Genomic DNA, 26,623 nt, shown 5'->3' with positions numbered 1-26,623 from the left:
GACCAGTTTCAGAGCTGAGTAAAAGGGTTTTGTTACTGCCTAACTCATAATAGCAGAGCCTTCTCACCTAATGGGCTAACTAGTGAAGATGTGGCAGATAAATTATTGCTTCGGTTGTAGTAGTAGTTATCAGAGCAACTGTATTTCCAAGGGCTAAAAAATGAATTAATCTAAAATCCAGTTTTTGTCGCTGACCAAGAGTTACATGTTTCCTTCTTTCTCTTCTCCACATTGTCCTTTAATACAAGCTTTTTCCTTCACTTAATTGTTGGCTTGGCCAACCTTTTCCATTCTGTCTGTAAAATACATTAGCTGTGCTCACTGCACCACAACTGCTCAGAGCTCTCAGAGGACAGCCAACCAGACCAGCACAGGCTCCTCCCTCCAGCCAAGGTCCAGGACTCCAAAGAGTTTGTTCCTAAATCTCCTGTAAGCCAGATGTGCTTGATATTGCAGAGCAATTTAAGATTAGTCAAGGTGATGAAATATAATTGCAACAAGGAAAATTGCTGTTAGTAAAAATTAAAGTAACGCCATGGAAAGGTAGGAAGATCATCTGCTGAGTGACTAAAGTTCCTGCTTCGGATTAAAGAATCCACAAAATTGAAATTGTAGATCATGCATTACTGGTATAGTTTGTGCAAGAAATATGATGTGGAATTCCCATCAATATTTACTTAAAGAAAAGGCCATAGCCTTATATCAAAAGACTGGCATGGGAATGCAAATACACTGATAAGTCGAAATAGAATACAGAGGTGTGAGTGTATCCATCTTTCTGGTTCCCTTTACTAACAGAACTCTTCAATTCACTAACTTACTGGTTTTGACCATGGCAGATAAGGTCATATCTGCCATGCTCTGAAGTTAAGGTACCATAGACAATATTCTTGCTATATGGAAAAATCAAACAGTTAGTGTTTTGAAAGTAGATTACACATAGTCATCAAGAGCAGAGGAAACTTTGTAAATGAAAAAAAAAATACCACAGGTAAATGTATGTAAGGTTTTATAGTAGGTTTACATCCTATTCTGAGACACTTGTCCTCATTAAGCATAACAGAAGCAATTAATAATGTTTGCCATACATTTATGTACAAATCTTACATTTCTTGAAGATTGATGACATAAACTTGGGATTATATGAACAAATGCAAGAAAGTAATGTTACTTACCTAAACCATAATCAAAATGATATATCCAATATAATCTTCTAAAGCTGACCACTGATATTTTAATGTGCCATAGAACTATATGATACAATGTATATTTATAGATTTTCCACAGAAACGTTTTTTTTTCTCAAAACTCTAATCATAAGATTTTTTTCAAAATTTAAAATGTTTTATATGAATATAAATATGCAGATTCATAAAATGTTTTTTAAATTATTTTTTATTGATTTCAGAGAGGAACGAAGAGGGAGAAAGAGATAGAAACATCAATGATGAGAGAGAATTATTGATCACTTGCCTCCTGCATGCCCCCTACTGGGGATCAATCCCTCAACTTGGGCATGTGCCCTTGACCTTAAGTCCATAGTCCGATGCTCTATTCACTGAGCCAAACCGGCTAGCGCATAAAATAACGTCATTTTAAATAAATATCAAGTAATAAGAATTGTCTTTAAATCAATGTGATTATGGCTCACAAAACTATAGTCTTTAAAATAAATAAAACAAATGATTTGTTAATGATAAAAAACATATATAGGCAAAATTTTAAGTAAAATTAACAAATGAATTACAAGTTGCTGAGATCCTATCTTTATAGTAAATCCCACAAACCTCTCTAAAAACAACTTGAGCTTTAGTTTAAGCCAGAACTGCAATCTCTACAATAAATATCCATAGTAGAGCACTTAAGTTGGTACCCCATCAAATGCCTAATCCAGTTAGTCTTAAGATTTTTGCAACAGCTAAAAGCAGATTCTTTCATTATTATGATATGTATTCTGGAAACAGGCTTAGAGCAAACTGCTTCAACCATAAATGGCTATAAGAGCACCACAATTTAAACATGACAATAAAGTCTCAAAGGCATTAATAAAACATCAAGAATCCTACCAGCTCACTGGAAGATCATGAAGTCTAAATATGGTACTCAGCTGGTAGTCGAATTTTGCTGGAGAATCATTTCCTTTAGGTAAACACACGTTTAGATATGGTTGCATATCTGTGGGAAATTCTGAATCCTAGAGAAAAAATAAAGTAAGAGTTAGGTGTGAAATAGCCATATCACTGAACACATTAATACTGTCTTATTTAATATTAAATTACAACATAAACATTACTAATATATTCCCTGAGGATTTACCTTAAGTCCTTCATTTTCTCTTTTAGCTTTGAGAAACTATGGAAAAAAAGATAAAATTTTAAAGACACATCTATTTGCATAAGTCTAAACTGAATGCTACATCGTAAAAATTGTTTTAAAACATTCCTGTATTGAATTCCAAGAAGCACAATATAGTGTTGTCTTATATTATCCAATCATCCTTTTTCAATAAGTTTCCATTACCAATAGTAATGTTAGCAAAATCTGTAATTATTCTTATATTCTATTTGTACTCTATAAGTGGTAAACTAAAAACACTTTCATTGAGTAACAAAATAATAGCATTTCCTAACTGACAAATTATTATTTTCTTCTTTTAAATCTGAGGACATAGGGTCAACTTAAAGGCACTTACTGGAGGTAAAAGGTTTCTGTCCCAATTATTTTAAGTCTCACATTCATTAGAATCCATGTGTGGTATGTATTGGTCAACTCCCTCTCCATAAAGCAAACTCTAACTGGAGATCAAAGATAATCTCTCCTCAGTGTTAAGAAGGCATACTATAAATAGGCACTTAATTAACACTTAATGAAGGATAAGTTAATTGCACATCTCTACAGGAAAAGAAAATAATCCTCTTACATTTAAGGCTTTAAAATTGCCTTTAGAGAGGGAGGCATATCATTCCTTTGTGCACTCATTTAATTATTGAAAAAATATTTAAAAGTGGTACTTTATTGAACCATTACTCTAGGCATTGGGAATCCACCAATGAACCAAGCAGATAAAAACACTTGCCCTCATAGAGATTGCATTAGATCCTTTAATATATGCTCAAAGCTAGAAAATTTTATAAGTATTTTTCCAATTAACATCCTATTTAATAAAAGAGTAATATGCAAATTAACCATCACTCTGCTACACCCACAAGCCATGCCCACCAGTTAATCAGGAGCAAGTATGCAAATTAACCCAACCAAGATGGCTGTGGCCACAGAGAGAGCAGGAGGCTTGGGTTTCCCCAAAAACGAGGAAGCCAAGCTTTACGGACACCTTGGTCACCCCAGGCCTCCACTCAAAGCTACAAGGTTTCAATTATAGAAGATAAATAAATCCCAACAAAAATGGTGGCAGCCACAGAACTGAAGAGAGCAGGAGGCTTGAGTTGCTTCCAGTGATGGAGGAAGCCAAGCTTTCCGCACACCCTGGCTGGCCTAGACCTCTGCTCAAGGCTATAAAGTTTCAATTATAGAAGATAAATAAGTCCCAGATACCAGGGCCTCTGCTTGGGTTGCTGGGGGGCATGGCCTGCCTGCAAACCACCACAGGCCCCTCGCCTAGGTCACCCCATACCCCAAGGAAACCCCCACCCTGTTCCGGGACACCCTTCAGGGCAAACCAGCCGGCCCCCACCCATGCACCAGGCCTCTATCCTATCTAATAAAAGAGGAATATGCAAATTGACCATCATTCCAACACACAAGATGGCTGCCCCCATGTGATCAAAGATGGCTGCCCCCATATGGACACAAGATGGCCACCACAAGATGACCAGCAGGGGAGGGCAGTTGGGAGGGACCAGGCCTGAAAGGGAGGGCAGTTGGGGGCGATCAAGCCTGCAGAAGAGGGCAGTAAGGGGTTGCCAGGCCGGCAGAGGAGGGAAGTTGGGGGTGACCGGGCCTGCAGGGAAGGACAGTTGGGGGGAACCCAGGCCTGCAGGGGAGGGCAATTAGGGGCAAACAGGCTGGCAGGGGAGCAGTTAGGCATCAATCAGGCTGGCAGGGAAGGGGTTAGGGGGTGATCAGGCTGGCAGGCAGAAGCGGTTAGGGGCAATCAGGAAGGCAGGAAGATGAGCAGTTGGGATCCAGCAGTCCTGGATTGTGAGAGGGATGTCCAACTGCCCGTTTAGGCCTGATCCCAGTAGGATCTGGCCTAAACTGGCAGTCGGACATCCCTCGAGGGGTCCTAGATTGGAGAGGGTGCAGGCTGGGCTAAGGGACACACCCCTGTGCATGAATTTCGTGCACCGGGCCTCTAGTATACAATAAACTAGAGGCCTGGTGCATGAAAATTCATGCACTGGAGGGGGGATCCCTCATCCCAGCCTGCCCCTCTCACAGTCTGGGAGCCCTCAGGGGCGGGAGGTGACCTGGCAATCAGGGGAAGGCGATGCCCCCATCACACCTCTGCTGCTGCCACTGCCGGCAGCACAAGCCTTGGCCAGCCCTGGTTACCTGAGCCTCGGGCAAACCTGGGTGTGTTGGCAGCTGCTATCCAAGGCCTGCCTGTGCCTTGGGCATCAGCTGGGCAGCTGCCATCTGAGGCTTGCCTGTGCCTTAGTCCGGGCCTGGGAGGGGGAGGCAGGTGTGCAGAGCAGCTGGGTCCACCTAGGGGCGGGCCCAGCCTTGCTGTGTTCCTGCCACCCAGGCGGAGCTGAGGGGACTGGGCACTGCCATCTTGTGACTGTGGGCACCGCCATCTTTGAGGGTGTTGCAGTCAATTAGCATATTCCCTCCTTATTGGCTGTGGGCACTGCCATCTTTGAGGGCAGGACAGTCAATTAGCATATTCCCTCCTTATTGTCTGTGGGCACCACCATCTTTGAGGGTAAGGCAGTCAATTAGCATATTCTCTCCTTATTGGCTGTGGGCACCGCCATCTTTGTGATGGCATGAGGGTCAATTAGCATATTTTTTCTTTATTAGATAGGATATTCATATAGAAATTTCATGCATTTCATAACACTACACAGAAGAAAATTAAAAGCAACCTTGTTCTTTCCATCCAGATGTAATTACTAATACACTTTGGTTTAATAATTTATCTGCTTCTTTTGTAAATTTTTACAGAATTGAGATCATGCTCTATGATCCAACCTCCAGTTTTCATTTAGCATTGTATCACTGCATTTTCACATTATTACTGTTTGCATACTAGTATGAGAATAGTATGGACAAAATAATAAACAAAAATCATATCTTTAATGTAAGAATTCTATAGAAAAATTGTTGCTAGTTCATATATAAAACTGTATTCATTTATGTTTCTTAAATTAATTAGGTTAAACTATTTTTGTATTTCTTATTTTTTGTACTTCATTTTTCTGAATTGCATATGCCTTGTGCCTGTTTTTCTATTGTTGTGATGATACTTCATTTAATAATGTAGCTTGGGTTGTAAGTGGAGGGAGGCTACATAATTATGTTGGAAAATATAAAAGGAGGATCAGAATCTAGTCTTATATAATTTTTGACTCCATGGAAATATCTAGAAGCATAAACTTACTATCTGCAGCAATTTCTACAAGCACTATTAAACCAATCATTATATAAAACTGATACAATAATACATTTATAATAAAGTTTAATCAACTAGCTTTAATAAAACCTAATCAACTACAATCTATTTAGTGTCAGAGATAAAAATATAGAAAAATATAAATATAACTGAACAACCATTTAAAAGATGATTTACAAGATCAGCAAAGGCCCACTAACAGTAATCCTATCTAAACACAGATGTACTTACAGAGGCAAAACTTATATAATCACCCAGCCTATATACTGAAACATTCCAGGAGACAGAGCCAAGGAATGGGCAGGCAGGATCAGTGAGATCAATATGTTACAAATAAATAAGGAAATGCATAGTGAATAGAGGAAGAAAAATAAATGGTAAACAATTCTTTCAAACTACATAATAATTACCATTTTTTTGTATTGACAAGGTACAATTGGAGAACAAAGCTAAGCTCTCAATAATATGCTGTGATAAGTGTTTTACAACTCTGACCAATTAATAATTTGTGAGGGTAAGCACTGACATTTATTTTCAGAAAAAGAGAGAAAATCTTAACAGTGGTCACCAATTGATCTAATAAATTATCTGACAAAAGGGAAGAGAATTAATTAATTACTTTTTATATTATACCTTCCCTTACTTCTTAATAGTTTACCAAACGTATGCATTATTTTACTTAAGTTTTCAAATAAAGTAATGTATGTAAGGAAATTAGCCCTGCACGCATTAAATGCTGTCAATTTGCACCTCGTATTTTTAAACCATGGCTTAACTAGATACGATACAGGTAAAAGCCTAGATTTAAATGATAATCTTGAGACTCTTGAGACCTCTTCTACATTTCCTAGTCTTCCTTGCAGTTAAATTGAGCAATAAAGGGATTCAGTTCTAAAAGCAGGATGTGAGTAGAAATGATGTAAGCCACTTCCAGTCCTAACCTTAAACATCCCAACACTGTTCACCATTGCTCTTCCTCCACCACAGTGACTGTAAAGAACTGTGTCCTGACGGCACAGCTACAGAGTGGCAGCCCATATCCCTGAGCCACTACATAGAGGAGAGCCGCACAGAGGACTCACGCCACCTCCAAGTAAAGAAGGAACTTTTGCTGCAAAAGCACTTGGGATCTGGGGGCTTTATTCTTGCGGTGGCTAATACTGATTATACTGACCTATACAGTTGTAAAATAATGATTAATCATTGGTCATTTATATTAATTTTTAAAAGTACAAGGCTAAAAGATGAATGTTTTAAGATAGACACTGAATTAAATAACTACGTTAAAACAAATTTTAATGTGGTTGTTCTCTTCTTGTCTTAAATCCCCCTGCGAAGAGGAAATTACCAGAAATAGGAGTTTTGTTCCGACTCCTGTGCCCTTATTATTTCACTCATCACTCCAGCGGTCCATTGCCTGCTGATGAACTTCATGCATCACTACCTAGGAATGACTGGCAGCTGACATTATCAGCAAGACTTGATTGAGCTAACTGATATTCACAGTCTAAGTATGAAAATGAGAGTGAGTCAGGGCAAGTCTTCCTTCCTTACCTATTTGTTCAATTTCTTGACCTTTACATTTGTTTGCATTACTGTGACCTTTGTTGCCTTGAGAAGAATTACACTTGAAAAATGCTGTTTTCACATGTATTTAAGAATTTTTGATATAATACGCCTAAAGTATCTAATTACTCTTTAAAGTTTCTACTCTTATATGATTATATCAAGCAAAGTAGTTTTAATGCATTCTAAAGCCATCACTAAGTCATTCTTTGACCGATATCAAAGTAGGCTAAAGCATAAAGACTAACAAAATAAGATGTACACTCAATAAACTATCACTTGGATATCCTCTAGTTCATTATGTATTTAAAGGATATTTCTAGACTAACTCGCTTACTTGTTCCATTAACCAATAGATCAGACATAAAAAATGTGCTTGACTTAAAAACATAGGGAATGAAGAGTAGGTTTATAAGTTATCTTAGCAGATTAACGTATGTCTTTGTCTCTTGTGCAATCTCATATTGCTGGCTTCCTTAGAGGTGTAAGTCTACATTTCCTTAAAATGTATTTTTATTGATTTCAGAGAGGACGAGAGAGGGATAGAGAGATAGAAACATCAATGTCGAGAATGAATCATTGATGGGCTGCCTCCTGCATGCCCTGCACTGGGGATCAAGCCTACAACCCTGGCATGTGCCCCGACCAGGAATCGAACCATGACCTCCTGGTTCATAGATCAACTCTCAACCACTGAGCCACACTAACCAGGCTAAGTCTACGTTTTTTATGACTGAAGTCTCCAGAAGTCTCAATATGAATTATTCAACAAGAGTTGTGAAAACTAGTATAACTATTTGAGAAGAAAAGGTAGACTATTGCATCTTATCCTATTCTCAAATTAATTACAGATGGGTTAGAGTTCCATTTTTTTTTTTTAAAAAAAAAGAATATAATAAAAGAACTAGAAAGCAAATATAAGTAAATATTTATATGACCTTGAAATATGGAAGCCATTTCTAAGCATAATATTGGGTAAATATTTTTTAAGCGTACAAAATGAAATAAAAGAAAAAAGTGCCTGGAAAATGTTCATGTTAAAGTAATAATATAATTTACATATAAAGATATTTTTAAAATAAATTATAAAAAATTAACTCTTTAGGAGAAAAGACACTGAGATTATGGATCTATTAGTAACTCATAAAGTAGTAAATTCATAAAAAATATAATATTACTAATAATTAATGAATACAAATTAAAATAACAAGACATATTATTCTTTTGAAAATTGATACCTATATTTTTAAATGATGAAATTGTTGGGAAGCACTGATACAGGTACTCTCACACACTGCAATCGGTAATATAAATTGATCTAAAATTTTGATAAATAAATTTGGGTATATGTACCAAACATATTTAAAAATGACTAAATACCTTCTATCAGTAAGTCTATTTCTAAAAATGTGTTCTAAGAAAAAATTCAGATCAATTTGCTTGAATTCTTGTATATCTAATGGACCATTATTCATTATTTGTTAATAGAGGCCCAGTGCATGAAATTTGTGCATGGGGGAGGAACCTCAGCCTGGCCTCCACCCTCTTACAATCTGGCCCTGTGGCTCCTAACCACTCACCTGCCTGCCTGCCTCATTGGCCCTAACGACTCGGCTACCTGCCTGATTGCCCCTAACCACCTTTGTCCAGTCTAATTAGCATATTATACTTTTATTATTATAGATTATTATAGACTAGAGGCTCGGTGCACAGAATTCGTGCATGGGGTGGGGGGTGTCCCTCAGCCCAGCTTGCACCCTCTCCAATCTGGGACCCCTCGAGGGATGTCCATTTACTAAACGGGCAGTCGGACATCCCTATCACAATCCAAGACTGCTGGCTCCCAACTGCTCGCCTGCCTGCCTTCCTGATTGCCCCTAACTGCTTCTGCCTGCCAGCCTGATCACCACCTAACCACTCCCCTGACAGCCTGATTGATGCCTAACTGCTCCCCTGCCAGCCTGATTGCCCCTAACTGCCCTCCCCTGCAGGCCTGGTCGCCCCCAACTTCCCTCCTCTGCCGGCTTGGTCACCCCTAACTGCCCTCCCTTTCAGGCCTGGTCCCTCCTAACTGCCCTCCCTTGCTGGCCATCTTATGGTGGCCATCTTGTGTCCACATGGGGGCAGGATCTTTGACCACATGTGGGCAGCCATCTTGTGTGTTGGAGTTATGGTCAATCTGTATATTACTCTTTTATTAGATAGGATAGAGGCCTGGTGCATGGGTGGGGCCAGCTGGTTTGCCCTGAAGGGTGTGGGGGTTCCCTTGGGGTATGGGGTGGCCTAGGCAAGGGGCCTGTGGTGGTTTGCAGGCTGGCCACGCCCCCTGGCGACCCAAGTGGAGGCCCTGGTATCTGGGGTTTATTTATCCTTTATAATTGAAACTTTGTAGCCTAGAGCAGAGCCAAGCCTTCTGCTTGCTCCATGGCAGCAGCCATTTCTGTTGGGACGTATGTATCTTCTATAATTGAAACTTTGTTGCCTTAAGTGGAGGCCTGGGCCAGCCAGGGTGTGCAAAAAGCTTGGCTTCCTCCATTGCCATGGAAACCCAAGCCTCCCTCCTGCTCTCTGTGGCTGTAGCCATCTTGGTTGGGTTTATTTGCATATTCATTCCTGATTGGCTGGTGGGCGTGGCTGGTGGGTGTGGCTTGTGGGTGTAGAAGAGTGATGGTTAATTTGCATATTACTCTTATATTAGATAGGATTATTATAGATTATTATAGACTAGAGGCTCAGTGCACAGAATTCGTGCATGGGGATATGTGTCCCTCAGCCCAGCCTGCACCCTTTCCAATCTGGGACCCCTCGAGGGATGTCCAACTGCCCGTTTAGGACTCATACTACCGGGATCGGGCCTAAACGGGCAGTCGGACATCCCTCTCACAATCCAGGACTCCTGGCTCCCAACTGCTCACCTGCCTGCCTTCCTGATTGCCCCTAACTGCTTCTGCCTGCCAGCCTGATCACCCCCTAACCACTCCCCTGACAGCCTGATTGATGCCTAACTGCTCCCTTGCAGGCTTGGTCACCCCTAACTGCCCTCCCCTGCAGGTCTGGTAACCCCTAATTGCCCTCCCCTGCAGGCTTGATTGCCCCCAACTGCCCTCCCTTGCAGGCCTGGTCCCTCCCAACTGCCCTCCCTTGCTGGCCTGATCACCCACAACTGCCCTCCCTTGCAGGCCTGGTCCCTCCCAACTGCCCTCCCCTGCTGGGCATCTTGTCGTGTCCATCTTGTGTCCACATGGGGGCAGCCACCTTTGCCACATGGGGGCAGCCATCTTTTGTGTTGGAGTGATGGTCAATTTGCATATTACCCTTTTATTAGATAGAATAGAGGCCTGATACACAGGTGGGGGCTGGCTGGTTTGCCCTGAAGGGTGTCCCAGATCAGGGTGGGTGTTCCCTTGGGGTGTGGGGCAGCCTGGGTGAGGGGCCTGCATTGGTTTGCAGGCTGTCCACGCCCCCCGGCGATCGAAGCAGAGGCCCTGGTATCTGGGATTTATTTATCTTCTATAATTGAAACTTTGTAGCCTTGAGTGGAGGCCAGGGCCAGCCAGGAAGCTTGGCTTCCTCCATCGCTGGGGTCAACCCAAGACTCCTGCTCTCTGCAGCTCTGTGGCTGTTGCCATTTTTGTTGGGATTTATTTATCTTCTATAATTGACACTTTAAACCCTTGAGCGGAGGCCAGGGCAGCCAGGGTGGGAAGCTTGGCTTCCTCCCTTGCCAGGGAAACCCAAGCTTCCTGCTCGCTCCGTGGCCACAGCCATCTTGGTTGTGTTAATTTGCATACTTGCTCCTGATTGGCTGGTGGGTGTTGCCTTTGGGCATAGTGGAGGTGTGATCAATTTGCATGTTTCTCTTTTATTAGTGTAGATAGTAAAGTACTTCAAACACCTAAATTCCAATACAAAATGATTAATTGAATTATAGAACACCATGCATCCAGGTGATGAGACACTATTTAGTTATGACTTATATTCTCAAAGAAGTATAGACATAGTAAAGTATCCATATAATATAGAGAATGTATGTATGGTATAAATATATCTGTATCTATATCTATATCTATATCTATATCTATATCTATATCTATACCTATACCTATACCTATACCTATATATACACTATGATCGATGAATGCATAATAACCTGGCCACTCACTATCCTATATAATACAAGAGTAATATGCAAATTAACCATCACTCTGCTACACCCACAAGCCACGCCCACCAGCCAATCAGGAACGAATATGAAAATAAACCCAACCAAGATGGCTACGGCCAGAGAGAGAGAGCAGGAGGCTTGGGTTTCCCTGGCAATGGAGTAAGCCAAGCTTTCCACTTGCCCTTGCTGGCCTAGGCCTCCACTCAAGGTTACAAAGTTTCAATGATAGAAGATACATAAAACCAAACAGAAATGGCGGCAGCCATGGAGCTGGAAAGAGCAGGAGGCTAGGGTTGCCCGCGGTGATGGAGGAAGCCAAGCTTTCCACACACCCTAGCCGGCCCAGGCCTCCACTTAAGGCTACAAAGTTTCAATTATAGAAGATACATAAATCACACAAAAAATGGCTGCCGCCACAGAGCAAGCAGAAGGCTTGGCTCTGCTCCAGGCTACAAAGTTTCAATTGTACAAGATAAATAAACCCCAGATACCAAGGCCTCCGCTTGGGTCGCCAGGGGGTGTGGCCGGCCTGCAAACCAGCACAGGCCCCTCGCCCAGGCCACCTCATGCACCAAGGGAACCCGCACCCTGATCTGGGACACCCTTCAGGGCTAAACAGCTGGCCCCCACCCATGCACCAGGCCTCTATCCTATCTAATAAAAGAGTAATATGCAGATTGACCATCACTCCAACACATAAGATGGCCACCACAAGATGGTTAGCAAGGGAGGGCAGTTGGGAGAAACCAGGCCTGCAAGGGAGGGCATTTGTGGGTGACCAAGCCGGCAGAGGAGAGGAGGGAAGTTGGGGGCGACCAGGCCTGCAGGGAAAGGCAGTTGGGGGGACCAGGCCTGCAGGGGAGGGCAGTTAGGGGCAAACAGGCTGGCAGGGGAGCAGTTAGGCATCAATCAGGCTGTCAGGGGAGTGGTTAGGGGGTGATCAGGCTGGCAGGCAGAAGTGGTTAGGGGCAATCAGGAAGGCAGGCAGGCGAGCAGTTGGGATCCAGCAGTCCTGGATTGTGAGAGGGATGTCCGACTGCCCGTTTAGGCCCGATCCCGGTAGTATGAGGCCTAAATGGGCAGTTGGACATCCCTCGAGGGGTCCCAGATTGGAGAGGGTGCAGGCTGGGCTGAAGGACACCCTCCTCCCCCGTACACGAATTTTGTGCACCAAGCCTCTAGTATATATATATCAGAGGCACTGTGCATGAATTCATGCATGGGTGGGGTCCGGCCAGCCTGTCCAAGGGGAGGAGATATGGGCAGTTGGCTGGCCTGCCTGCTTGTCAAACTCCTGGTCGACGGGACAATTTGCATATTAGACTTTTATTATATAGGATATACACCGAGTGGCCAGATTATTATGTGTTCAGAGACATTAATAATCTGGCCATTCAGTGTATATCCATATCCATATTTATACATACATACTAGAAGCCCGATGCATGAAGATTCATGCTAGAATGGGCTTTCCTTTCCCTGGCTGCCGGTACCCGCCTTTCCACTCCGGCCCAGCCCCTTTCCGCTCAGGCCCTGGAGCCGCCTCTTTCCATTCCGGCTCAGCCTTCCCACACTGCGCAGAGGCCCTGAGAGACCAGGGGTTGGGCAGAAAGCCTGCATCATCGCCATGGTGATGACGCAAGCATCCCGCCCCGTCACTCGGCACCTGTGCATGCAAATTAACCGCCATCTTTGTTGGGTTAATTTGCATATCACTCCTGATTGGCTGGTGGCGTAACAGAGGTACAGTCAATTTACATGTTTGTCTATTATTAGGTAAGATATGTGAAACTAGAAGAAAGTGTCAGAATACTAGTAGTAATTAACTCTGTATGCTTTTTATTTTATTTTGTATTCATTTCTGCATTTTCAAGCACAGCTAGGTTTCATAGCCTTCGATTTCCCTGGAAATCATCCTCTAGTGGCTCCTGTAATGCCCAGGAGCCTAAATGCTAATCAAAATCCAAGTAGGTTTCAAGGAGCTCATGGGGTCACTCATACAGTATCCAGTTATTGCTTATGCATAGCTATTAACATATAGCTGCTTATTTCCCAATGGTTTTAAAACAGGTCAGTTCACTATTGGAAGAAAATGGTTATAACATCTTTTTTAAATTCTATTTGATACAAAAATGTAAGCAATTAATTGAAACATAACAAAAGACAATGAATTGGACATTTGCCAGTAAAAAACAATCTAAGTTTATAAAATAGGGCAATTCTCCACTAGCAGCTTATTTGAAAATGAATGTTTTCTAAGCCTTTATTAAGTACTAGTGGCCCAGTGCACAAAATCTGTGCCCATTAAAAGGGGATTAATTAGAGGAAATAATTTAATATTGCTACTTGCCCTTTCTCTATAATAGAAGTGTCAGAGATGAAAGAAAATTAGTAAAATGTATATGAAAACATTCCTCCTGTCAGAGTCTGGGGCACACCACAGGACCCAGAGTCAAGTCTCCGCCCACCCACATGCACATCAAAATCGTGTGAGACCCAGACCCAGCCGGCCCCCCACATTGGGCTAGATTCAGACCCAGCCAGTCCCACCCTTGTCAAGCCCCGCCAGGCAGGGGGCATAGCCTCAGGTCCCCTGCCCTGGCGCCAGGATGGGGGGCATGGCCTGAGGTCCCCCAGCCCATACCAGGGCGGCGGGGCATGCCTTGAGGTTCCCTGTCAAGCCCAGCCAGGCAGGGGGGGCACAGCCTCAGGTCCCCCGTCAAGCCCCGCTGAGTGAGGGGCATGGCTTAAGGTCCTCCCAGGCAGGTGGGGGGGCACAACCTCAGGTCCCCTGGCTCAGTGCTGGGGCAGGGGGTGAGGCCTGAGGTCCCCTGGCCTGGTGCTGGGGTGGGGGGCATGGCCTGAAGTCTCCTGTCAAGCCCCACCTAGTGGAGGGTGTGGCCTGAGTTCCCCCAGCCCAGCACTAGGGGTGCACCTTGTGGTCCCCTGTCAAGCCCCGCTGGGTGGGGGGCACTGCCTGAGGTCCCCTGTCAAGCCCAGCCAGGCAGGGGGGTGTGGCCTGAGGTCCCCCATCAAGCCCCGCCGGGCGGGGGGTGCAGTCTGAGGTCCCCTAGCCCAGCACCAGGATGGGAAGTGCACCTTGAGGTCCCCTGTTAAGCCCTGCCAGGTGGGGGGCAAGGCCTGAGGTCCCCTATCAAGCCCTGCCAGGTGGGGGGCATGGCCTGAGGTCCCCTGTCAAGCCCTGCAGTTGGAGGATGTGGCCTGAGGTCCCCTTTCAAGCCCCACAGGGGCGGAGGAGGGTGTAGGTCCCTGCTGATTGCTCATTAAGGCTGCTTATGGGAACTTGGCCTCAGCTGTGGGTGCAGCCATCTTTGTGACCGAGTGATGGTCAATTAGCATATTCCCTCTTTATTAGATAGGATATTCAGCAGCACATAAACTAAAATTGATAGGTATAGAAATTTCAATGATATTTGGATTATATCTCTCTCATGATTTTTCACTTAAAATAAACAACTGTGTGAACTCTTATGAAGTAGAGACCAAGAATAAGCCTTATAAAATGTATCTGACCAGCTAGAAATTGCTGAATTGATGACTTGTCTTGTTGCACTCCCTGCCTAATATATTCTCTAGTTGGCGGGCTTCCAAAATTAAGAATAAGCATGCATTTTTGTAATTGAAATTGTAACACTTAGCTCAGCTATCTTATCTTGAGTTTAATAGTTAAATTAATCAGCGTAATGTAATAAAAAATTGAGTCATGCAACTTTATATTTAGATAAAGTTGATTGTGAAATATTGCAAATATCTAAAAAGTATCAATTATATATTAGATGTAAAATAGTGCTATACAATAAATCATAACTTTTGTTAACACTATTATAATCACATAAAAGTGTTGCAATCTCAAAAATATTCAGGGAGAGGGTGAATGAAATGAAGAGACAGGAAGCAGAAAGCCCATGAAGGGTCAAAAAACTGCACCATAATGATGAAACCAAAGCCCATTTCTGTCAGTGTCAGCTACTGAAGCAGCACCACACAATGCTTTATGCAAGAGTCAATAACGGAGCAGATTTTGTAGCTAGAGGCCTTGTTTTCAACAGATTTGCTAAATCAGCAATTTCTACTTTTATCTATTTTGAGTCATGGCTTTCTTCAGGAAATGTCAAGGATTTTCTGATTAGTTTTGTGGTTAGAAAGTATGAATAATTATTGGTGTTTTGTTGGGTTTTTTGGTTAATCCTCACCCAAGGATATTTTGCTCCTAATTTTTAGAGAGAGTGGAAGGGATGGGGAGAGACAGAGAAAGAGAAACACTGATGTGAGAGAGACACATCCATTGGTTGCGTCCCCGATGCGCTCCCGATGTAGGCCGGGGATTGAGCCTGCAGCCGAGGTACATGCCCTTGCCTGGGAATCAAACCCATGAGCCTTCAGTCTGCGGTCCAACACTCTAACCACTGAGCAAAATGGGCTAGGGCCAAGTATGGATAATTACTGACATCTCTCCTCATTGTTTTATCTGTTTCTGTTCCTCAATGTCAATACAAAACTGTGTTGTAGCAAGAATAACACTTGCATCAGTGTCTAAGGGGACATATCTAATGCTTCTGCCCTGGCCTCTGTTTGCTTCACATGTCCAAAGAGAAATGCAAGCCTATGCCTAAAGTGATGCCATCTTAGCTAACTGAAGTTTCACTGTCCATGGGCATTCACGAGCATGATCTGCTCGTGACTTGGTGACTTAAAATGTCATGAGGCTCCACAGTAAAACAACTAACTTCTTCTGTGAGTTACTCAACTTACATGCTATTAATATCATCTTCTTATCATCTTCTGTAATATTTCTCTTCTTTTTGTTAATACATGGTTCAATGATCCTTCTTACCTTTGAGTTTTAAAGAAGGATGCAATTGTGACTATGAAGAGCAGACTCAGACATTCAAAAGTGAGGTATCAGGAAGATAAGTGAAATGAGTTAATTATGTGGGCATTGAAATATATGTTTTATATATTTAATATATAGATAAAATGTATACTTCATAGATACATAGAAATAAGCTTGTCTCTCTCTTTTTTTTTTTAGTAAACATATAACTCTTTTGCTCCTTCTTGATCCCATAGTCTCCCTTTTGGTAAAGACATAAACATAATATCTAATGAACTTTTCTTTTAACTTTACTATAAGAAAAATAAAAGCAGAAATATGAATATTAATTAAAATGCATATGCCTCAGTACTGTGAAGGCAACTAGGGTGGTGATGACTGCAGAGGCTGAGGAATCCATCTGCATCTTGCTTAAATTGCAGTTGACACTAAATTCCAATCAATGGAAAGAATATAGGGTGAATGTAAAAGATAGTATATATATGTATGTTTATATATATTTCAGAGAGGGAGGGAGGGAGAGAGAGAGAGACAGAAACATCAATGATGAGAATCATTGGCTGCCTCCTGTACACCCCACAATGCCCACAACCTGGGCATGTGCCCTGACCAGGAATCAAACCATGACCACCTGGTTCATGGTGCTCAACCCCTGAGCCACACCGGCAAGGCAAGAGTACTTTTTTTTTAAAGGAGCCAAATATTGGGACTTTTCCTTGAGTCATTCAACAAATATCTATTGATAATATTAATTTACCATGTACTATACCAACTGCCTGATACACCAGCAAGCAAACAGAAAAACAAACATGCTGGCCCACAAGTAGCTTACAGATCACAGCCCCAGAGGAGGGAGTAAACATGGCATGCTCCAACAAAAAGGAGTTCAGTGTGGTTCAAAAAAAGAAAGAAGAATGCATTTTCAGGTGAATTATAATGGATTATAAATGTTGACAAACTTATAAAATAATTATTTAATCTTGAGAAATGTTAACAGTAGGAGGGCCAAACAAAATACAGTTATAGATTATCAACTTTCTATCCCTAACCCTGATTTATAACTTGCTAAATATTTTTAGTTGGGATTATTTAAAACTATTGGTTTAATTGAGTTTCCTAAGAATATTAAGAAAATAAATGGAGAGTAACAATTAATATCAGCTTTCCACCCCCCCATTCACAAAGTGGAAATAAATATAAATTTACAGAAGAGTTACATGGTTTCTATTAATTCATTCAGAATAACTTAGTAATATGCAAGTGGTATGCTAGATGCCTGTGAATACAGGGATATGGAAGATATTCCCTGTCTAACATGAAGATTTTTTCTTATCTTTCACCTAAATAAATTTCACTTTTTGAAATAATGATTTTGATTAATGGCACTAAATTTTACTTGCAAGCCTGAAATTTGGCATCAGTATTTCTTGAACCATATTTTTTAAATTCATTGTTCCCTGTGTATATTCTTGTTCCTATCTTAGTATAGGTTTCTATCATTTTCCACAAAAGATTGCTGTAGCCTCCAACATGTATCCTTGCTTAAGGAATCTCCCACATTACTAAAAGACATATATAATCACTAGAGGCCCAGTGCATGAAATTCGTGCTCGGGAGGGTGTCCCTCAGCCCAGCCTGCACCCTCTCCAATCTGGGACCCCTCGAGGGATGTCCGACTGCCCATTTAAACAGGCAGTTGGACATCCCTCTCACAACCCAGGACTGCTGGCTCCCAACTGCTCGCCTGCCTGCCTGCCTGATTGCCCCTAACCACTTCTGCCTGCCAGCTTGATCACCCCCTAACCATTCCCCTTCCAGCCTGATTGATGCCTAACTGCCCCCCCTGCCAGCCTGGTTGCCCCTAACTGCCCTCCCCTGCAGACCTGGTCCCCCCCCAACTGCCCTCCCCTGTAGACCTTGTCCCCCCAACTGCCCTCCCCTGCAGACCTGGTCCCCCCCAACTGCCCTCCCCTGTAGACCTTGTCCCCCCAACTGCTGTCCCCTGCAGACCTGGTCCCCCCAACTGCCCTCCCTTGCAGGCCTGGATCTCCCCAACTGCCCTCCCCTGCTGGCCTGATCGCCCACAACTGCCTTCCCCTGCTGGCCATCTTGTGGTGGCCATCTTGAGTTCACATGGGGGTGGCTATCTTTGACCACGTGGGGGCAGCCATCTTGTGTGTTGGAGTGATGGTCAATTTGCATATTACCTCTTTATTATATAGGATGTGTCATTCTTCTATGTAACACCATCAAATGACTCCCGACTGTCCACAGGGTAAAGTTCAAACTCCTTTGATACAAGGCCATCTATGGAATGACCCCAGGTTCTCTCTCTAACTTTATCTTCCACTGCTTCCTAAATATAAAGCCATGTCACATTATATCTTTTGTTGAGTCACCATTATTAATGAGAACTATATGTATTACAGAATATCAGAATTGTCCATGCATAGTCCTCACACTCCAGTATGAGCTAGTAGAAGACAAGTATAGCATATTACTCACTTTTGTCTCTCTGGCATAGCATCTTATACATAACAGACACTCTATAAATGCCTAGTTAGTAAACAAATGGGTTTCCCAAATGTTGCTGTGTTGTCCATATCTTATTCAAGGAACAGAGTCAATATATTCATCTGAGGCAGAAATGGTATAAAAATAACTATAATTTATACTGTTGTGCATGGACTTACCTAGCAATTTCATTTCCCTAATTCAACCATGAGGAGGTAAATCCTACATAAGACTGGCAGGAAGCACTACTCAGTTTTGCACTATGGAATGATAATGAGTGTTAAAGATTTAGTGACTCTAAAAATGCATCTACTGATTTAAAATGACTAATGGTAACATTATGCAAATATGATTTCCTAAGCCATTATACATTTATATTTTAGTAAAGCCTTTTAAAGATTATGATTCAAATTCTATCTTTTAACTTCTAGTTACACACATATTTGCCAAACTTACTATGTGTTCATAACAAAACCAAAGATTATGCAACAATAATTTGAGATAACCTCTGTTTCAGTGATTTCAAACATTGGTCTTCTGCTCAAAATGAACTTAATCACTTGACAAAGTTTGCTTAATTGCAGTTTGAGAGTCCCTGCAACATTAGTGGGCACATACAAGGGAGTAAAGCACATTTATTGACAGCCAGATAATTTTCAGCGGAGTGAGACAACTGGGAAAGAGCAGGGTTCCTTATATGGATGGATCATGACACAATAAGTATGCTTGTTCTAGCAATATAGATCAATTAATCTCAAGCTCTAGGGAAGCACAGTCTTGTGGATAGAAAATGGCATTTGAAAAAGAAAGAAGCAAATAACATGCATTAATCTAAAAAAAGAATGTGGACTTTGGGAAAATCAAAACCTGATAATGCAGGTATTTTTAGAGGCACACAGAGTATGTGAATGCAAGTAGAAAACAAATAGCAGAGGGCATGAGAAGGTAAGGATGGAAAGGTGAGTGGCAGAAGACCACGAAGGAGCAGGAAGACCAGACAAAACAATTGGGCTTTTAAAACAATGGAGGCACTGAAGTTTCTGGGCAAAAATGTGATTTAAAATGTACATTTCAACAAAAATATATTATCTTAAATTATTCAATTGTGGTATAACCTACAGATACATAAGAATTTAAGCTTACAAATATTTCTCCTCAAAGCAGAAGAGATTTCAGTACTGATATGAATGAGATTATGTGAAACAACCCTCTAGCTGAAAACAACTGGAAAATATGGTCCAATATATCTTTTTAAAATGTGTTTGAAAGCATCAAAGAAATTAACAATATAGTGGATAATAATAGAGTCAAGGTCCAAGAGCAGAGGGCCACACAGGGAGGTAAGCCTGACTTGGAGTTCATTTTCTCCTGAAGCTTAGGCAGCTGTCAGACAATTCTGGAAGGGGCGGCTACAAAACTGAAATAAGAAGGACTGGAATTTAGAGCTCAGGGCCCAGCCAAAGGGTGAGTTCTGGTACACATGCCAGGCTTGGACTGAGAATCTGGGAAATATGAGTGAAGTAGAAATAGACTTGACTTTCCAAAGCTAAAGTTAGAATCATCTAAATCATGAATGGGAATAAAGTGATATGCAGTTGATAGTTGATAGTACTCATAGTACAGCTGCCTGCAGAATGTCAGCATAAACCCCCTCTGGAAGAAGGTATTATCACTCTTGGACCTCAAATTAGACTTCTAATTTTTAAAAGAAACATTATTACTCAAAAACAAAGATAAAACAAATAAACACAAACAAGCATATGAAATTCAAGACGTCACCAAAACCCAAGCGAAATGATAAACATTAGAAACTTACCTACAGGGAATGGAGATAATGGAAAAAATCAGTCACAGATGTTAATTTGTGAACTGGAAGACTGATCCAAAATAAACAACCTGGCTGACATAGGAAGAGTATACATATGGTCCTTGATATGGACTTATTATGAAACAATAATTAGGCTTGTTCTAGAATGCAGGCCAATTAATCTCAAGTTCTAGGGAATCACAGTTGTGTGTGTGTGTGTGTGTGTGTGTGTGTGTGTGTGTGTGTGTGTGAATGACATAAGGTAATAAAAGGGGAAAATACCTACAAAATCATAAATTGGAGTCCTAAGTAGGAAGAGAGAAAAAGTGGTGAAGGAACAATATTTGAGAAGACATTAATCACAAGTGGTACTAATAAATGTAGAAATATAAACTAAGATAATATTCTAAGGAGAAAAGAAACAAGGGTCTAGGTTCTCTAAGGTACAGAATCACAAAGAACCTGGGAAGTTTTTCCTGAGGAATAATGCTTGTGCTTATGTCCAAAGGAAACAGGAAGTAAATACAGTCATAAAAGTTGTTCATTCAAAAAGATATCTTTAAAAATTGCAAACTCTAACATTTTATATGGTATATGTCTTTTCTTTCTTCTTTCCATCTTTCTTCCCTACTAATTAGATTACTGATTTATTACTAAGGATATTAAAGGATATGAATGAACTGCCAATGAAGCAATATATAGGGCAAGGTCTCGAACACAGGACCTTTGGTTCCCGTGGAGTTAGAGGCCTGGTACATGGATACATTCCAGTTCCTTGAAAGTTTCTGTGGTGTATTTTTTAATTTATCTTTCAATTAAGTTGGTATACAATGTTATACCGGTTCCAGGTATACAACAGAGTGATTAGACTCTTATATACCTTGTACAGTTTTCTGCCTGTTAAGTCTAGTACCCATTTGACTTCTGTGTATTTTTATATTATATTAATGATAACAGAAAAAAAAGTCATTAACTGGAAAATAACTTCTATTAGTCTAATTGATACAATACCCCATCTTTATAAGGCAGGTGATTTCAAGTTAGGTTAGGGCAAAGGGCCAGTCACAGGAGGTATAATGATGCCTCAGAGCATCCGAAAGAAGGCCTCTGAAAGCCAATGGGAATTTGATACAAGATTTATTGAGCAATATCTGAGGCTAGAACTTACTAGCACATATCTGAAAGACAAACATAATTGAGTCCAAGAGCCAAAAGACTGAGGTAGGTTGAAAGGGGAAGAGAGACAAGGAGACACAAGAGAAACAAAAGGAGTTGGAAACAAAAACAAAACAAAACATGATAGCGTTGCTTGAACCTCTCAGATCCTGACATCCCTAAATTCAGACCAGCACATGGGCTTCCTGATACATCAGCCAATGATTTCCCACCTTTTAGGTAAAACTAAGCCACTTTGAGATCAGTTTTGAAGCAACATAATTTGAAATGAGTTTCTGTCACTAGGAACCAAAAGAATATTAACTGACAAGTGACTGAGGGGCCCAAGCTTTATACTGCATTAACTAATGAAAGCTACTTACATAGTCTACTTAGCCACAAAGAGGACATAGGGACAGCATGAGGAACAAGATAAAGTAATAGGCAGGAGCAGAATTTTTATATCAAGGCAAAGTAAATCAAGATTTGCCAAGCATTTTCTTAACTCAAGCATTCAAATTCCTATGAGCATGTAAAATAAAATATTGGGTATGATTGCCAGATTAGAGTACAGGCAAAGCTCACTGAAGCAGAACAAGTCAACACCTGTAAGTATGAGACATTTAGGGGGACACTGGAGTCACCCTTATATTGTCAGAATGTGTGGTGGAATAAATTTGGTTTAAGCAAGAACACAAAGCTTAAAAAATATTTTTAAGGCTGGAAAGGAAGATGGCAACATAGGTAAATGCCTGTACTTACCGCCTCCCACAACCACATCAAAATTATAACTAAAATACAGAACAACCATCATCCAGAACCACTGGAAAGATGGCTGAATGGAAGTCCTACAATAAGAGGAGTAAAGGTGAAATCACACTGAGACTGGTAGAAGGTGCGGAGGCATGGAAAGGGCTGGTCCAGCATCCACTTGGGCCCCTTTTTTAATCAGGAGGGAGATTAGTCTCTATGGAGACCACCCTGAGGAGCAGGTGGTCCCAGCCCCACACCAGAGCCCAAGCCCAGGGTTGCAGAGCTGAGAAAAGAAGCTCATAGGAGCAATCAGAACTATGAGGCGTAAAAACCAGTGCAGATTGGGGCTCAGTAACAGAGAGGCTGCTGGAGACCCAGCTGTTCCTCTTAAAAGGCTTAGAGCACAAACTGAACTTACAAGGTCCTGCTTCCTCTGATCTCCAGCACCAGGGCAAGGCTTTGGGGGACACAAACACCTACGAGGAGGAACTGGATTGTCTGGCATCAGGGCAGGAACTCAGGGGCAGATTTCTCCCAGACAGAGGTGCTCACAGGGATCATTGTTCCTATGCTGGGACCTGCCAGGTAGCAGGCCTAACTGAAGACCATTTGTGTTTGCTCCACCCTGGTAATTCCCTAAAACCCCTCCTCATCCAATTTACAATCCCAACCAAGCTGTGTGCAGCAGATTTCGCATATGAATGGCCTGTCTGATCAAAAAAGCTGCAGCTGGGTCAGATTGCCCCAAGCCTATCAATAAAAGGCCCAAGGCCCTGCACCAGCACCAGCCTGCCTTGCTTCACAGTTGGGCCTCATCTGGGCACTCCCAAACCCAATACAAAGAGGAGGAATCTGCAGATCTCTCTGTAGCTCCTGCTGGGTGGCCCTCTCTGGAGACCTGAGAGCCAGTGTACCCAGTGGTCAGTGTCAGACCATACCAAACTACAACTCTACACATCCATAAGTGACACACTCAAGGGGAAGACTCAGTGAGCACTAATGCCCCACTGAAGCAAGTCCTGCTCCATAGGGGTGTTTCCTGCACAGCAGCTCTCCCACTGTAGTTGCAACTGGTCCTCACAGCCAATTGGCCTGGAGGTCAATTCCTCCCAGTGACACCAACAGCAATCAAGTCTCAACTACAACAAGACTGTGTTCACAGCCCACAAAGGGGTGCACCTAGAGCTCCCAGCCCAGGTGACTAGGGAGGCTGAGCCACTGGGCGCTAGAGTGCACCTACTACACAAGGCCACTCTACCAACTCAAGGAGACATAGCAGCTCTACCCAGTACTTAGAAACAAACACAGCGAATCAGCCAAAGTGCGGAGACAAAGAAACATATCACAAGTAAAAGAAATGGAAGAAAGCAAACTACTGGATATAGAGTTCAAAACCAGTTATAAGTTTACTCAAGAATCTCCTAGGGGTAAAGACAGAGAGAGAATCTTAAAAGCAGTAAGAGAAAAGCAGTTGGTTATCTACAAGGGAATCCCCCTATGACTATCAGCTGATTTCTCAACAGAAACTATGCAGGCCAGAAGGGAGTGGCAAGAAATATTCAAAGTGATGAATAGCAAGTACCTACAACCAAGATTAATCTACCCAAGCAAAGCTATCATTTAGAATTGAAGGTCAGATAAAGAGCTTAAAAGATAAAAAAAAGTTAAAGTTGTTCATCACCACCAAACCAGTATTATATGTAATGTTGAAGGGTATTCTTTAAGAAGAGGAAGAAGAAGAAAAAGATAAAGATCAAAAATATGAACAACAAAATGGCAACAAATACATACCTATCAACAATTGAATTAAAAAATCAAAATAAACCAATAAGAAATCTAATGAACAGAATAAATTGGTGAATAAAATATAATCGGAGGCATGTAAATGGAACAGACTGATGATTCTCAGAGAAAAGATGGTGGGATATTGGAAAGAGATTAAACAAAGATCTTATATGCATATATACATTACCTATGGACACAGACAATAGGGTGGCAAAGGCTTGGGGTGGGGCAGAAACCGGATGGAGGGGGGTCTATACTAAGCATTAAAAGCCTGCAAACTAAGAAACATTTTTCTTTATTTAGCCGAGGGGTGTCACTAGTGATGGGTAATGCAAAGGTTCTCATAAAAGAAAAGAAACTGAATGGTATTTAAATTGGAATTAAATAGTATTAGGAAATAAATCGCATTTCAGATAAAGATTTGCTAGTTGTGGGTCACATGAAAAAGTATAATACACAATGCAATGCAATACAATCAGTATTTCTGAGCCTCAAATAACTTATAAGCCATTTGACTGGATAAGACATTAAGTTAAGTTGAATCCTATATAATAAAAGAATAATATGCAAATTAACCATCACTCCGCTACACCCACAAGCCATGCCCACCAGCCACGCCCACCAGCCAATCAGGAACGAATATGCAAATAAACCCAACCAAGATGGCTACAGCCACAGAGAGCAGGAGGGAGGCTTGGGTTTCCCTGGCAATGGAGGAAGCCAAGCTTTCCGCCTGCCCTTGCCAGCCTAGGCCTCCACTCAAGGCTACAAAGTTTCAATGATAGAAGATACATAAATCCAAACAGAAATGGTGGCAGCCACAGAGCTGGAAAGAGCAGGAAGCTAGGGTTGCCCCTGGTGATGGAGGAAGCCAAGCTTTCCCCACACCCTGGCCGGCCCAGGCCTCCGCTTAAGGCTACAAAGTTTCAATTATAGAAGATACATAAATCCAAAAAAACAATGGCTGCCACCATGGAGCAAGCAGAAGGCTTGTCTCTGCTCCAGGCTACAAAGTTTCAATTGTACAAGATAAATAAACCCCAGATACCAGGGCCTCCACTTGGGTCGCCAGGGGGTGTGGCCAGCCTGCAAACCACAACAAGCCCCTCGCCCAGGTTGCCTCACGCTCCAAGGGAACCCCCACCCTGATCTGGGACACCCTTCAGGGCAAACCAGCTGGCCCCCACCCGTGCACCAGGCCTCTATCCTATCTAATAAATGAGTAATATGCAGATTGACCATCACTCCAACACACAAGATGGCTGCCCCCATGTGGTCAAAGATCCTGCCCCCATGTGGACACAAGATGGCCACCACAAGATGGCCAGCAAGGGAGGGCAGTTGGGAGGGACCAGGCCTGCAAGGGAGGGCAGTTGTGGGCGATCAGGCCAGCAGGGGAGGGCAGTTGGGAGGCCTGCAAGGGAGGGCAGTTAGGGGTGACCAAGCTGGCAGAGGAGGAAAGTTGGGGGTGACCAGGCCTGCAGGGGAGAGCAGTTGGGGGGGGGGGAACCAAGCCTGCAGGGGAGGGCAGTTAGGGGCAAACAGGCTGGCAGGGGAGCAGTTAGGCATCAATCAGGCTGGCAGGGGAGTGGTTAGGGGGTGATCAGGCTGGCAGGCAGAAGCGGTTAGGTGCAATCAGGAAGGCAGGCAGGCAAGCAGTTGGGATCCAGCAGTCCTGGATTGGAGAGGGTGCAGGCTGGGCTGAGGGACACCCCCCTCCCTCATGCACGAATTTCGTGCACCAGGCCTCTAGTAGGGGATAAAAGGCATACCTGCCTTTGATGAAAAGGAGAGAGGGTATCTAAGTGAAAGGTAAGCTGGTTAAAAAAGACCAAGGTTAAATTACTTGTCCCAGATTACACAGCTAGTAAGAAGTACTAGGATTATAAAGAGAGCCACATCTCAAAGACTGCAAGCTATGGCCCTAAATACACTGGATGACCTTGTTATTTGGCAGAACGTATTAAAATCGATAATTTGATGCAGTCAAGTGAGTTTAGATTTGTTTTCTGTCCTCAACAATTGGTGCAATGAGATGTAATTGAGCTACATGTGAATGAAAAATGATCAAATAACTAAATGAAATAATCGTTATTCTTCAATACATTTTATCCCATTGCTTTTCTATGTCAGCATTTGGTTATTTGTTTGATTTAACTACATAATAAGAGACAAGGCATTTTATTCTCCATTCAGTACTATTTCCCTCAAAATCACTATGTAGAAAATAAGATGTACTATTTCTTAGGCAAATTTTATATTCAGCAAAGGAAATTAAATTTGCACTGTATACTTTAATGATAGCCATTTGCCAAAGCAATCTTTCCTAAACAATCATTATAAAGCAGATAGGATGTTCAGTTTTAACATCTAGAGTTGAGATACCATGAAATATATTCATATAATTTAATACGGCAATTATCTCTGGAGAGTACCAACACTGTCCTT

The 26,623-nt window shown here is 42.2% G+C and overlaps 1 protein-coding gene across 1 annotated transcript in view; it reads right to left on the bottom strand.

Moving 5' to 3' along the window:
- The window catches only part of LOC308248923 (sperm-associated antigen 16 protein-like), a 627,414-nt gene that overhangs the window by 584,303 nt on the left and 16,488 nt on the right, over window positions 1-26,623 (bottom strand). Inside the window, exon 2 of the mRNA XM_080669397.1 lies at window positions 2,067-2,194. Coding sequence (XP_080525523.1) covers window positions 2,067-2,194 — 128 coding nt within the window. The remainder of the gene's footprint in view (window positions 1-2,066; window positions 2,195-26,623) is intronic.

The sequence above is a fragment of the Plecotus auritus genome (genome assembly GCF_963455305.1).
Source record: "Plecotus auritus genome assembly, chromosome: 5".
NCBI classification, from domain to species: Eukaryota; Metazoa; Chordata; class Mammalia; order Chiroptera; family Vespertilionidae; genus Plecotus; species Plecotus auritus.
The sequence above is the reverse complement of the archived record's forward strand: the minus strand, read 5'-3'. Positions and strand labels throughout refer to the sequence as shown.